This window comes from Balaenoptera physalus (genome assembly GCF_965194825.1).
Source record: "Balaenoptera physalus genome assembly, chromosome: X".
Classification (NCBI taxonomy): Eukaryota; Metazoa; Chordata; class Mammalia; order Artiodactyla; family Balaenopteridae; genus Balaenoptera; species Balaenoptera physalus.
Window position 1 is genome coordinate 89,873,942 of NC_138903.1, and position 14,242 is coordinate 89,888,183.

The following is a 14,242-nucleotide window of genomic DNA, read 5'->3' on the forward strand; positions in this document are numbered from 1 at the left end:
AACTTCCTTCTCCTCACATGTTTTTAGAAAGCAGGAAAAAGTGTCAAAAGCAAGGAAAAGGTTGAAGATGAAAACCAGAGAGAGACAAAAATTTATGAAGTTCCCAGAGAAGATAGATAGGAAGAGAATGGTGTGAGGTCATGAGCAGAGGTATTGACCTTGGTGAGGAAAAAGCAGGGGGAGGTCCTTTGTCGGGGGATAATGGAAGGGGAAGAAGATAGAAAGAAGTTCTGAGGCAGAGAAGACTTTTGCAGGGATAGCTTTCACCTTCTCAGCAAAACAAGAATGGAGGTTATTTGCTGAGATAGGTGGGCATGGGTTGGGTGTTTGAGAAGAGTAGAAATGATTTGAAGTAATACTTTTGGTAAACATGGTCAGGGGGGCAATGAATAAGGTTGTGGAATGACAATGGGAATTACCTATACTACCTCTCCCCCACCCACCAAGGACAAAAAAGCTATTCACAGTTTATTTCTCTTTTAGCAACTTGGCAAGTAGTAAAGCTAGGAAGAAATGATAAAAGGAAAGGAGAATATGAGGAAGATCCACTACCAACTGCTCTGCTTCAGGCCCTCATCAGATGAGTACTACAACCACCTCCTACTAGGTGTCCAAGCTTCCCGCTTTCCTCCCCTCCAATTCATCCTTCATTGCACTCGATTGTATTTATGTTTCATTAGTTGTCTCACCCATTAGACTGTGAGAAACTTGAAGGTAGTTTTCAAGTTGTCTCTGTGCTCTTGGGGTCTAGCACAGACCTAGCATGCAGCGGGCACTCAATAATTGTTCTTCGCAAATGTTGGCGAGGATGTGGAGAAAAGGGAACCTTAGGGCATTGTTGGTGGGATTCTAAATTGGTGCAGCCACTATGGAGAACAGTATGGAGGTTCCCCAAAAACCTATAAATAGAACTACCATATGATCCAGCAATCCACTTCTGAGTACATATTAAAAGAAAAAAAACTAATTAGAAAAGATACATACACCCCTATGTTCATAGCAGCACTATTTATAATAGCCAAGATATGGAAGCAACCTAAGTGCTCATGAAATTTTGCCATTTGCAACAACGTGAGTGGACCTGGAGGGTATTATACTACGTGAAACAAGTCAGACAGAGAAAGACAAATACTGTATGACGTCACTTATATGTGGAATCTAAAATATACAACAAACTAGTGAATATAACAAAAAAGAAGCGGACTCACAGATACAAAGAACAAGCTAGTGTTTACCAGTGGGGAGGTGGGAGGGGTGAGATGGGAGAGGGGATTAGGAGACACAAACTACTATGTATAAAATAAATAAGCAACAAGGATATCTTTTACAGCCCAGGGAAATAGAGCCATTATTTTGTAATAACTCTAAATGGAGTATAATCTATAAAAGAAATTGAATCACTATGTTGTACACCTGAAACTAATATTGTAAATCAACTATACTTCAATTTAAAAAAAATTGTTCTTTCAATGAAAGCCATTAGAATGATACTTCTAAAACATAAATCTGACCATGCCACTTCCCTGCTTGAAACAAAAACAACAAAAACATAAATGACCCTAGTGCCTCTGTGTGCTTCCAAAGCTTCATCTCCTGCCGCATCCTGCCATTTCCCACCTGTAACCCCATCTTAGCTTCGTCAAAATGAGTTAGTACTTACAGTCCCTTAGCAAGCTGTGTCCTCTCAGCTTTGTGCCTTTGCACATGCTTTCTCTCTGCCTGAAACGCCCCACCTATCCTTGTCCACTGAGCAAAGTCCTGCTCAGTGACGCTAGGATGGGTCTCAAACATCCTCCTATAGGTTACCAGGGTGGAGATACAATCAAAGCTTGTGGCCTGACCCCCTTTCATCTTTCTTTGTCCTCATCAGAAAACTAGTTGAAGCTAGCCTATGTGCTTGCTCTGGTTTGTTGAGACGTCTCCTGGGTGAAAATGGGTCTCCCTGGGATTTAAATGTCAGAGTGAACTATTCTATCCAGTTGCGATGTTCAAGCCAAGATATTACCTTTCCTGAAACACAGCTAGAGACTCTACCCACCTTGACACCCTCCAGGAAACAAAAACCAAACAATCCTCTTCTAAATACACCAGAAGACCAACGACAGTAAGGAATGTACCTTCGGTAGCCTATGAGACGGCACCCACTGAAAAGCCACAGGAGCTGAACAGGTAATATAAATGACTAGAGTACAGTGGGCAGTGTGGGAACCATAGCAAACTGGAGCACTCCACCTCATCTCAAGGTCATTTGTCTTTTCCCTTTCATACTCCATTCATAGCCTTAACCAAAATTTGTGTGGACTCTGCGCACTTGGGACTTCTCAGAGAGAGAAATCTTACGTCTAAGGTCCCTTGTGTTTCTGTCCTCTAAAGGGAAGGGAGACATTTTGAGGAAATAGCCTGAGAAAAGACAAAAAGATTAGAAAAACTATCCAGGGACTTCTGCCCTAGTCACGTTTGTCTCAATGACCTACCTAGGCTTGACATCTGATCAGGCCACTACAAGATAGATGGAGACAGTATAGCATCATGGTTAATCATGTGGGCATTGCCCAGAGACATCTAGGATAAGTCTTAGCTCCATAATGCATAGCTGTGTGACCTTGGGCAAGTCATGTAACCTCACTGTGTTACAGTGCTTTATCTATAAAGTGTGTGGGGGGATAATAGAAGCTATTTTTAATCTGCTATGAGGATGAAATGAGCTAATAACATGTTCAAAGCACTTCAAACAGTGCCTAGCCTGGAGTAAATGCTCAGTAATGTTAGCCATAATTATAATCTAATAATTAAATCTTAGGTGTTGCTAGCTGATAATAGCTTAACGTTTTTTTTGTCTCACTGGTAATATCCTCATTTTACACAAGAGCTCTGAGTGCCTAAAGCAAAGGAACAAGGAGGGGGGGTCTTTTCCATCATGATCGGGTCAACGGGAGAGAGATTTAGGGAAAGATTTTGTTGTATCCCTCAAAACAAACTCTGCGGGTTTATTTTCCTGGAGGCTGGTATTGTCTTTTTGTAACAGCAGCCTGAATGCTTTCTCTAGAGATAGAAAAATTAAGGAGGATTCTGACTGCTCATGGTGATCTGGGCCAGTCCAAGTGCAGTCAAAGTGGGTAGCAAGGGCTTCCCTGGTGGCGCAGTGGTTAAGAATCCACCTGCCAATGCAGGGCACACGGGTTCGAGCCCTGGTCCGGGAAGATCCCACATGCTACAGAGCAACTAAGCCCACGAGCCACAACTACTGAGTCCGCGTGCTACAACTGCTGAAACCCGTGCACCTAGAGCCTGTGCTCCACAACAAGAGAGGCCACCGCAATGAGAAGCCTGCGCACCGCAAAGAAGAGTAGCCCCCGCTCGCCGCAACTAGAGAGAAAGCCTGCCTGCAGCAATGAAGACCCAATGCAACCAAGAATAAATAAATAAAATAAATAAATTAAAAAAAAAAGTGGGCAGCAAGTACCCAATCCGGCTCGCTCTCCTTCTTCTTTCGAAACCCAGGTTCGGCTTTGACTTGGTGTGCCAGCGCACTGGTGCCAGGAGTGAGCATGGAGTCAGGTCCCCATGTGTTTGGTGTGTGTTCTGTGCTGTGCCAGCCCAAACAGTTTCTCAGAGTGTTCCTCTGGTCTTTCTTCTAGCCAACTGCCCCCTCCAAGTCATTCTGAGTCAGTAGTAAAGGGCTCCTGGGGCCCTGGATCTGGATGGTACTGAGAAACCCTGCACGCTGCCAGGGCTAAGACTGGGGCCAGGCCGGGTGAGGCTGGGGAGCTCAGAACTGCTCTGGCGGGGGTGTGTAGACTGAGAAGCCGGATGTGCTTCCAAAACCCCTTCAGAAATCAAAGGCCCTTTCTGCGCCTGCATGGGGGCCGGGCAGGGGGGGCCGCTCACACAGCTCTAAAAGCCTCGTTTGGGGGAGGGAGCATTTGGTTCCCATTTTCTTTGCTCGTTTTAAAGAGGAGATCAGGCCTTATGGCTAATCTTTTACTGAAACCAGCAGCTTAAGTTTTTAACATTTTTATCTCAAAAGAACACACATACACACTAGTTATTTCCTACCTGAGGATTTTGCATAAAGATAAGACTAATAATAATAATAATAATAATTCTCAGTCTTTGTAGAAACTTTGTAAACACTAGTCCCAAGTCCTTTGGGCCAGGAAGTATTTTGTCTTCTAAATTCCATTGCCATCAGAGCTTATAGAGTTCTTAGAGGCAAATCAGTAAAGTTAAGCAACCCACCCCCAAACCAACCTGTTTCTCCTTCTCATACACACCCTGTTCTCAGAAATGGAGAGAGGAAAGAAGAATGCTTCTCTTATCCTTTGCCCCAGCCTGGAGCTGCTGGGGCTTTAATTATGAGTATGTTTGTGTAGGAGGATGGGGATGGGGGCCTTCTGACTGCTATCCAGCCAGCCATCCAGCCATCTATCCATCCAGCCATCCATCCATCCAGCCATCCATCTTTTCAATTTACTCATTCAACAAATATTTATTGAGTTAATGTACTGTGTGCTGGGCACTCCGTAAAGGGGTATAATCCCCTCCATCCATTTAGTGGCTTCTCCCAGGTCTCTCAGTGTGTTTGGCGTTCATACCCTCTTCTCTTTAACAGGGGTGACGGTTAAAGTTGTAAGGGCTGGTATGGACAGAGGGAAGGAGAGTGACTGGGGTAGTGGGTGAGGGGAGGCACGGAGGAGCTGTATTTTCTTAAATCATTCAAGGCGCATTTTGCTGCTCTCATTGTCAAGGCTTTCTCTACATTTAGATCTAAGAGGAGGTAAGGATGGAACTTACGGGTGACTGGCAGACTGCCCTGGGCCCAAGACTCTACCTTGGGTACAAGTGATGATTCTAGAGCAGAGGTTTCAACCTCTAACACAGAAACTGAATCCTGGACTGGCTAACGAGGGGCCCTGCCAGCTGCTGGCTCTGAAGTTGGCTTTGGCTCTGAGCTAGATCTGTGGAAGTTGAGGCCCAGGCTCCTCGCTCAGCAGCTTGTATTGATCTCTCAGCCTCTTTTGTCTCCTCCTCCCCAGTGGAAGCCTCTCCCCCTCTCCCCCTCTGCCTCTCAGCGTCTTCCGCTTTCCTTCTCTGCTCCTAATAAATTGAAATCTCCGAGAGAGCCGCCAAGGCTCTGGTAGTTCTACAAAACTGTCCTCGCTCTTCCTGCATTTGCCCAGTCAAGGGTATCTTTGCCTGAGGTCGGAGTGATGCTGTTAGTCCTGTGATATGATTGCATAGCAACACAGAGCGGTTCCGAGAGGGGAGGAGGAGCAGGAGAAGGAGGGCAGGGAGGTGGGAGAGACAGAGGGAGAGTGTGCATACAGCAGCTGTCAGCATCCCTGTCTCAGGGACTTCTTTGCTGATTCACACAGGCAACCCAGCCCTGGCCGCCCAGCTCCCAGTTGTCGCCTGCTCCTCAGACCTGCTGGAATCAGAAGGTAGGCCACAGAGAAATGATTTCCAAGCCTCACCCTTTTTCAGCCCACTGAGGGGAAATGACTGAGGGAGGGGAAGCTCCAGAGGTACTCTGTGTGCGCCCGTGTGTGTGTGTGTGTGTGTGTGTGTGTGTGTGTGTGTATGCACCTGCCTGCCTGCCTGCCGCCTGCTTGTGCCTTTAGGGGAAAACTTGCATTTAAAAAATGCCCACAATGAAGTAGCCACCGCTTGGATTCATAGAAGGAAAAAAAAAAAGATGCCCAGGAATAGAAACTCCATCCAATTTGAGCAACTATGGTCTAAAAATGAATAAGAGGAAGGTCCGCAGTTTGCTGCTTTGAGAGGAGAGGGGTATTTATTTAGTTACTTGTTTGTTTATTTATTTATGTCTGTTCTCAATGACAGGCTTTTTGTCCATGGATGGATTTCCTGGAGGGAGGGAAAGGAAGGGGTGTGGAAAGCATTAGCTGAAAAAGGAGGAGAGAGGAAACGTGGGACCTCGGAGCAGGTTTCCTGAACAAATGAGTGTCTGGCCAGCAGACAGGACACAGGAGCACTTCCTTGGAGCAAACCGGGCTCTGACCTAGGAGCCTGGTGTTGAAGGCGCATCCTAATCTCTGCATTTACTTCCTGGCTCAATCCGGCTTCCCCCGTTGCAGTTTTCCTCTGGTTGCTTCCCTTGATTTCCTTTCTACCCCCTGTAACCAGGAGACTCCTCTCCATTCTTGAGAGCAGAGCTTGGAGAGCTTTGAAATGGGGCTCACCTCTTCTGGCATCAAACACCCTGTTCCTTTTGCTCTCTTCAGCTTTCCCCAGCATCAGGCCCAATGCCCCAGCCTGGTAAGTAGGCCTGACACTGTGTGGGTAGTTAAGGCTTATCTTGCCTTTGGTAGGCAGGGAGATCCAGGCCTCAGAGGTGCTGGGTCCGAGCAGGTAGCTGGGCAGGGCCGTGCTGGGGTGGAGTGGGGTAGAGAAGGAGGAAGGGCAGCAGGAGCAGCTGCCTGGAAAAGAACATACTTTTCTCATGTTTTCCTTTTGATTGTTCAAAAGAACAAAAGCCTTTAAAAAAATCTCTCTGTCTCATTCACCTTAGCACCTGACTTTTCCAAAGGAATCCTTGTTTCTAGATTAAAGGCCCTCAGGTAAATCACCTTTTAAAAGGCCCTGTGGGAGCCACAAACCTCAGGGCTTTGGATGGGGAGATAGTTCCAGAGAACCCTGGGATCTTCTAAGGAACCCCTCCCCACAAAAGGCAGTGCTGCCAGTGGAAGTGATAAGTGTCCTGTCCCTGAAAAAAGTCGGAGCCCCTCTTTTCCTGGGTGCACTGGCCTCGGCTCTGCAGTCCTGTCTACTGCAAACCAGTGCTGGGCGATGAAGGCACTTAGGGGTCCTCTTCCCGTGAGACTTGTCCCCCAGGAATTCGGCCCTGAGCTCTGGGCCAGAGCACTCCTCAGCTCTGCAATCACCCAAAGGAAGGGAACACGGCTTGAAGCAGCAAACTTAGCAAAGGCCCAAGAGCCAGGTACAGAGGGCACATCTGGGATGCAGCACTTCTAACCATAGATACTCAGAAGTTTCTCATGTTAAATCTGCCAAAGTGCGAGATAGAATGGGCTCTCACTAATGAAGCCTAAGAAGATAGCCTTCTACACTGGCCAGGAACACTCACTCAAAGGAAACCCACTCTGTGGAAGTTAAACTAGGAAACTACATTCCACTCTTACAAAAGATTCTAAACATCCATCAGCAACTGAAAGAGCAAGTGAGATAAATCCTTCTAGGATGACATTTACCAAACCGATGTTCCACAGAACACTGTTAGGAAAGAATGTTAATAGATTCTGTTTTAAAATAAGGAGTGGTGGTGGTGTGTTGCACGTGGTGGGGGGGGACGTTTTCTTTCTTTTTTTTTTGAATTTTATTTTTTATACAGCAGGTTCTTATTAGTTATCTATTTTATACATATTAGTGTATACATGTCAATCCCAATCGCCCAATTCATCACACCACCACCACCCACCCACCCCACTTTCCCCTCTTGGTGTCCATACGTTTGTTCTCTACATCTGTGTCTCAATTTCTGCCCTGCAAACTGGTTCATGTGTACCATTTTTCTAGGTTCCACATATATGCTTTAATATATGATATTTGTTTTTCTCTTTCTGACTTACTTCACTCTGTATGACAGTCTCTAGATCCATCCACATCTCTACAAATGACCCAATTTCGTTCCTTTTTATGGCTGAGTAATATTCCATTGTATATATGTGCCACATCTTCCTTATCCACTCGTCTGTCGATGGGCATTTAGGTTGCTTCCATGACCTGGCTATTGTAAATAGTGCTACAATGAACACTGGGGTGCATGTGTCTTTTTGAATTATGGTTTTCTCAGGGTATATGCCCAGTAGGGGATTGCTGGGTCATATGGTAGCTCTATTTTTAGGTTTTTAAGGAACCTCCATACTGTTCTCCATAGTGGCTGTATCAATTTACATTCGCACCAACGGTGCAGGAGGGTTCCCTTTTCTCCACACCCTCTCCAGCATTTATTGTTTGTAGGTTTTTTGATGGCCATACTGACTGATGTGTGGCAATATCTCACTGTAGTTTTGATTTGCATTTCTCTAATGATTAATGATGTTGAGCATCCTTTCATGTGTTCATTGGCAATCTGTATATCTTCTTTGGAGAAATGCCTATTTAGGTCTTCTGCCCATCTTTGAATTTGGTTGTTTGTTTTTTTGATATTGAGCTGCATGAGCTGCTTGTATATTTTGGAGATTAATCCTTTGTCTGTTGACTGATTTGCAAATATTTTCTCCCATTCTGAGGGTTGTCTTTTCATCTTGTTTGTAGCTTTCTTTGCTTTGTAAGAGCTTTTAAGTTTCATTAGGTCCCATTTGTTTATTTTTGTTTTTATTTCTGTTACTCTAGGAGGTGGACCAAAAATGATCTTGCTGTGATTTATGTCAAAGAGTGTTCTTCCTATGTTTTCCTCTAAGAGTTTTATAGTGTCTGGTCTTTCGTTTAGGTCTCTAATCCATTTTGAGTTTATTTTTGTGTATGGTGTTAGGGAGTGTTCTAATTTCAGTCTTTTACATGTAGCTGTCCAGTTTTCCCAACACCACTTATTGAAGAGGCTGTCTTTTCTCCATTGTATATCTTTGCCTCCTTTGTCATAGATTAGTTGACCATAGGTGCATTGGTTTATCTCTGGGCTTTCTATCCTGTTCCGTTGATCTATACTTCTGTTTTGGTGCTAGTACCATATTGTCTTGATTACTGTAGCTTTGCAGTATAGTCTGAAGTCAGGGAGTCTGATGCCTCCAGCCCCAGTTTTTTCCCTCAAGACTGCTTTGGCTATTAGGGGTCTTTTGTGTTTCCATACAAATTTTAAGATTTTTTGTTTTAGTTCTGTAAAAAATGCCACTGGTAATTTGATAGGGATTGCATTGAATCTGTAGATTGCTTTGGGTAGTATAGTCATTTTCACAATATTGATTCTTCCAGTCCAAGAACATGGTATATCTCTCCAACTGTTTGTGTCATCTTTGATTTCTCTTATCAGTGTCTTATAGTTTTCTGAGTACAGGTCTTTTGCCTCCTTAGGTAGGTTTATTCCTAGGTATTTTATTCTTTTTCTTGCAATGGTAAATGGGAGTGTTTCCTTAATTTCTCTTTCAGATCTTTCATTGTTAGTGTATAGGAATGCAAGAGATTTCTGTGCATTAATTTTGTATCCTGCAACTTTACCAAATTCATTGATTAACTCTAGTAGTTTTCTGGTGGCATCTTTAGGAATCTATATGTATAGTATCATGTCATCTGCAAACAGTGACACTTTTACTTCTTCTTTTCCAATTTGTATTCCTTTTATTTCTTTTTCTTCTCTGATTGCCGTGGCTAGGACTTCCAAAACTATGTTGAATAATAATGGTGAGAGTGGACATCCTTGTCTCGTTCCTGATCTTAGAGGAAATGCTTTCAGTTTTTCACCATTGAGAATAATGTTTGCTGTGGGTTTGTCATACATGACCTTTATTATGTTGAGGTAGGTTCCCTCTATGCCCACTTTCTGGAGAGTTTTTATCATACATGGATGTTGAATTTTGTCAAAAGCTTTTTGTGCATCTATTGAGATGATCATATGGTTTTTCTTCTTCAGTTTGTTAATATGGTGTATCACATTGATTGATTTGCATATGTTGAAGAATCCTTCCACCCCTGGGATAAATCCCACTTGATCGTGGTGTATGATCCTTTTAATGTGTTGTTGGATTCTGTTTGCTAGTATTTTGTTGAGGATTTTTGCATCTATATTCATCAGTAATATTGATCTGTAATTTTCTTTTTTTGTAGTATCTTTGGTTTTGGTATCAGGGTGATGGTGGCCTCATAGAATGAGCTTGGGAGTGTTCCTTCCACTGCAATTTTTTGGAAGAGTTTGAGAAGGATAGGTGTTAGCTCTTCTCTAAATGTTTGATAGAATTCACCTGTGAATCCATCTGGTCCTGGACTTTTGTTTCTTGGAAGATTTTTAATTGCAGTTTCAATTTCAGTGCTTGTGATTGGTCTGTTTATATATATATTTAAAAATTTATTTATTTTATTTATTTATTTTTGGCTGCATTGGGTCTTCAATGGAGTGCATGGGCTTCTCATTGTCGTGGCTTGTCTTATTGTGGAGGACAGGCTCTAGGCACGCAGGCTTCAGTAGTTGTGGCACGTGGGCTCAGTAGTTGTAGCACACGGGCTTAGTTGCTCCGTGTCATGCGGGATCTTCCCAGACCAGGGCTCGAACCTGTGTCCCCTGCATTGGCTGTCGGATTCTTAACCACTGTGCCACCAGGGAAGCCCCTGGTCTGTTTAAATTTTCCATTTCTTCCTGGTTCACTCTCGGAAGGTTGTGCTTTTCTAAGAATTTGTCCATTTCTTTCAGGTTGCCCATTCTATTGACATATAGTTGCTTGTAGTAATCTCTCATGGTCTTTTTTATTTCTGTGGTGTCTGTTGTAACTTCTCCTTTTTCATTTCTAATTTTATTGATTTGGATCTTCTCCCTTTTTTTCTTGATAAGTCTGGCTAAAGGTTTTTCAATTTTGTTTATCTTGTCAAAGAACCAGCTTTTAGTTTTATTGATCTTTGCTGTTGTTGTCTTTGTTTCTATTTCATTTGTTTCTGATCTGATCTTTATGATTTCTTTCCTTCTACTAACTTTGGGTTTTTTTGTTCTTCTTTCTCTAGTTCCCTTAGGTGTAAGGTTAGTTTGTTTATTAGAGATTTTTCTTGTTTCTTGAGGTAGGCTTGTATTGCCATAAACTTCCCTCTTAGAACTGCTTTTCCTGCATCCCATAGGTTTTGAATCATCGTGTTTTCGTTGTCATTTGTCTCTAGGTACTTTTTGATTTCCTCTTTGATTTCTTCAGTGATCTCTTGGTTATTTAGCAACGTATTGTTTAGCTTCCATGTGTTTGTGTTTTTTACGTTTTTTTCCCTGTAATTCATTTCTAATCTCATAGCATTGTGGTCGGAAAAGATGCTTGATATGATTTCAATTTTCTTAAATTTACCGAGGCTTGATTTGTGACTCAAGATGTGATCTATCCTGGAGAATGTTCCGTATGTACTTGAGAAGAAAGTGTAATCTGTTGTTTTTGTATGGAATGTCCTGTAAATATCAATTAAATCTATCTGGTCTATTGTGTCATTTAAAGCTTGTGTTTCCTTATTAATTTCCTGTCTGGATGATCTGTCCATTGGTGTAAGTGAGGTGTTAAAGTCCCCCACTATTATTGTGTTACTGTCGATTTCCTCTTTTATAGCTGTTAGCAGTTGCCTTATGTATTGAGGTGCTCCTATGTTGGGTGCATATATATTTATAATTGTTATATCTTCTTCTTGGATTGATCCCTTGATCATTATGTAGTGTCCTTCCTTGTCTCTTGTAAATTTCTTCATTTTAAAGTCTATTTAATCTGATATGAATATTGCTACTCCAGCTTTCTTTTGACTTCCATTTGCATGGAATATCTTTTTCTATCCCCTCACTTTCAGTCTGTATGTGTCCCTAGGTCTGAAGTGGGTCTCTTGTAGACAGCATATATATGGGTCTTGTTTTTGTAAACATTCAGCAAGCCTGTGTCTTTTGGCTGAAGCATTTAATCCATTCATGTTTAAGGTAATTATCAATATGTATGTTCCTATTACCATTTTCTTAATTGTTATGGTTTTGTTTTTGTAGGTCCTTTTCTTCTCTTATATTTCCCACTTAGAGAAGTTCCTTTAACATTTGTTGTACAGCTGGTTTGGTGGTGCTGAATTCTCTTAGTTTTTGCTTGTCTGTAAAGATTTTGATTTCTCCATCAAATCTGAATGAGATCCTTGCCGGGTAGAGTAATCTTGGTTGTAGGTTCTTCCCTTTCATCACTTTAAATATATCATGCCACTCCCTTCTGGCTTGTAGAGTTTCTGCTGAGAAATCAGCTGTTAACCTTTTGGGAGTTCCCTTGTATGTTATTTGTCATTTTTCCCTTGTTGCTTTCCATAATTTTTCTTTGTCTTTAATTTTTGTCAATTTGATTACTATGTGTCTTGGCATGTTTCTCCTTGGTTTTATCCTGCCTGGTACTCTCTGTGCTTCCTGGACTTGGGTGGCTATTTCCTTTCCCATCTTAGGGAAGTTTTTGACTATAATCTCTTCCAATATTTTCTCTAGTCCTTTCTCTCTCTCTTCTCCTTCTTGGACCCCTATAACGCGAATGCTGTTGCGTTTAATGTTGTCCCAGAAGTCTCTTAGGCTGTCTTCATTTCTTTTCATTCTTTTTTCTTTATTCTGTTCTGCGGCAGTGAATTCCACCATTCTGTCTTCCAGGTCACTTATCCATTCTTCTGCCTCAGTTATTCTGCTATTGATTCCTTCTAGTGTATTTTTCATGTCAGTTATTGTATTGTTCATGTCTGTTCTTTAATTCTTCTAGGTCTTTGTTAAACATTTCTTGCATCTTCTCGATATTTGCCTCCATTCTTTTTCCGAGGTCCTGGATCATCTTCACTATCATTATTCTGAATTCTTTTTCTGGAAGGTTGCCTATCTCCACTTCATTTAGTTGTTTTTCTGGGGTTTTAGCTTGTTTCTTCATCTGGTACAAAGTCCTCTGCCTTTTCATTTTGTTTATCTTTCTGTGAACGTGCTTTTCCTTCCACAAGCTGCAGAACTGTAGTTCTTCTTACTTCTGCTGTCTCAGGGGGGCGTTTTCTATGGTCCAATAATTTTTTGAAAATGCTTCATAACTGAATTCTCCTCTTGAAGAGTCATAATATATATAAACGTATTAAAGGCTCTGAGAAGTACTGCTGTAAAGAAATCTGTTTAATTCTGTTTAACCCAGTATATCCCAAACAGATTTGACCAGGGAACTTTTTTCTACATGGAAAAAATGTTTGTATCTTGCATACACAGTTTTAGAAATTGCTGCTCAAAAAAAAAATCCTGGAAGAAATTGACATATGGAAAAAACTTTAAAATAATCTAATCCAGCACCACATTTTTAAGTGTGAAAAAATGAGAGGTTAATGAAATTGTTCTTTCTGAGTATTTGAGAGAATGGAACCCTTATCTCCTAATTCTTAGTCCCCCTGTTCCCATTTGCTGCTCCTCTAGCAGGTTCCCTCCTGTTGAACCAGTCCCAGGAAAATGAAGCAGGTTGAAGGAATAATCCTGTCACTTTGAGTGAGATGTTTGTATCTTATACATTTCTTTAGTTATTTTGTTATATCCGAAAATTCTGAATTTCCCTTTCAGCCTGGGATTTGTTGCATTCTTTTAAACAATGTGCTATGAAAATTTTTAGACATTCAAAGAGGTATAAAGAATAATATAATGAAAATCAGGATATCCACCACCCAGCTTAAGAAAAAACATCTCCAGTAGACTTGAAACCCTCTATCCTTCTGTGATCAAAGCTTCCTCCTTTCCTCCCTCCAAAGTAACCACTCTCTGGATTTGGCATTTATTATTCTCATGCATCTATTTATACTTTTACTATATATGTATGGGTCTTTAAGCAGCATATGCCACTGCTTTATGTGTTTTTAAAATGTATATCAATGGTATGTATTCTTTTCCAATTTGTTTTTTTCTATTCAATGTTATATTTGTGAAATTCATCCACGTTGTGATATGTGACTCTAGCTCATTCATTTTTCACTATTGTATAGTATTCCATTTAATGAATATGCCATGATTTATTTATCCATTCTGTAGTTGATGGACATTTAGGCTGTTTCCAGTTTCTGGCTCACAGTTAGGGCTACTGTGATCATTCCTGTGTAGATATTCTTATGTGACTATTGCTATTGGATATATATCTAGGAGGGAATTGTCCCGTTGCAGGGTATGAGAATTTTCACTTTTGGGAGATATTGTCAGATTGCTCTCCAAAATGGTTTACTAACTTATACCCCCACCAGCAGTGTATAAAGGTTTTAGATGTATTGCATTAATTGGTTCTTTCTTTTTCCCTTTCCAATTCCTATATCTTTTATTTCATTTGGTTTTCTTTTTTCTTTTTTTTTTTATTGGAGTATAGTTGATTGACAATGTTGTGTTAGTTTCAGGTGTACAGCATAGTGATTCTGTTATAAACACACACACACACACACATACACACACACATATTCTTTTTCATATTCTTTTCCATTATGGTTTATTACAAGATGTTGACTATAGTTCCCTATGCTATACAGTAGGTCCTTGTTGTTTATCTATTTTATATATAGTAGTGTGTATATGTTAATCCCA

At 41.4% G+C, this 14,242-nt stretch overlaps 1 protein-coding gene and 1 long non-coding RNA gene across 2 annotated transcripts in view; one reads left to right on the forward strand and one right to left on the reverse strand.

Annotated features, from left to right (window-relative positions):
- CENPI (centromere protein I) overlaps positions 1-6,611 on the forward strand; it is a 77,012-nt gene extending 70,401 nt beyond the window's left edge. The window contains exons 19-20 of the mRNA XM_082447571.1: positions 5,374-5,441; positions 6,148-6,611. Of these exons, the coding sequence (XP_082303697.1) occupies positions 5,374-5,441; positions 6,148-6,283 (204 nt within the window). The 3' untranslated portion in view covers positions 6,284-6,611. The remainder of the gene's footprint in view (positions 1-5,373; positions 5,442-6,147) is intronic.
- The window catches only part of LOC309653277, a 115,887-nt gene that overhangs the window by 14,085 nt on the left and 87,560 nt on the right, over positions 1-14,242 (reverse strand). The window lies entirely within an intron of this gene.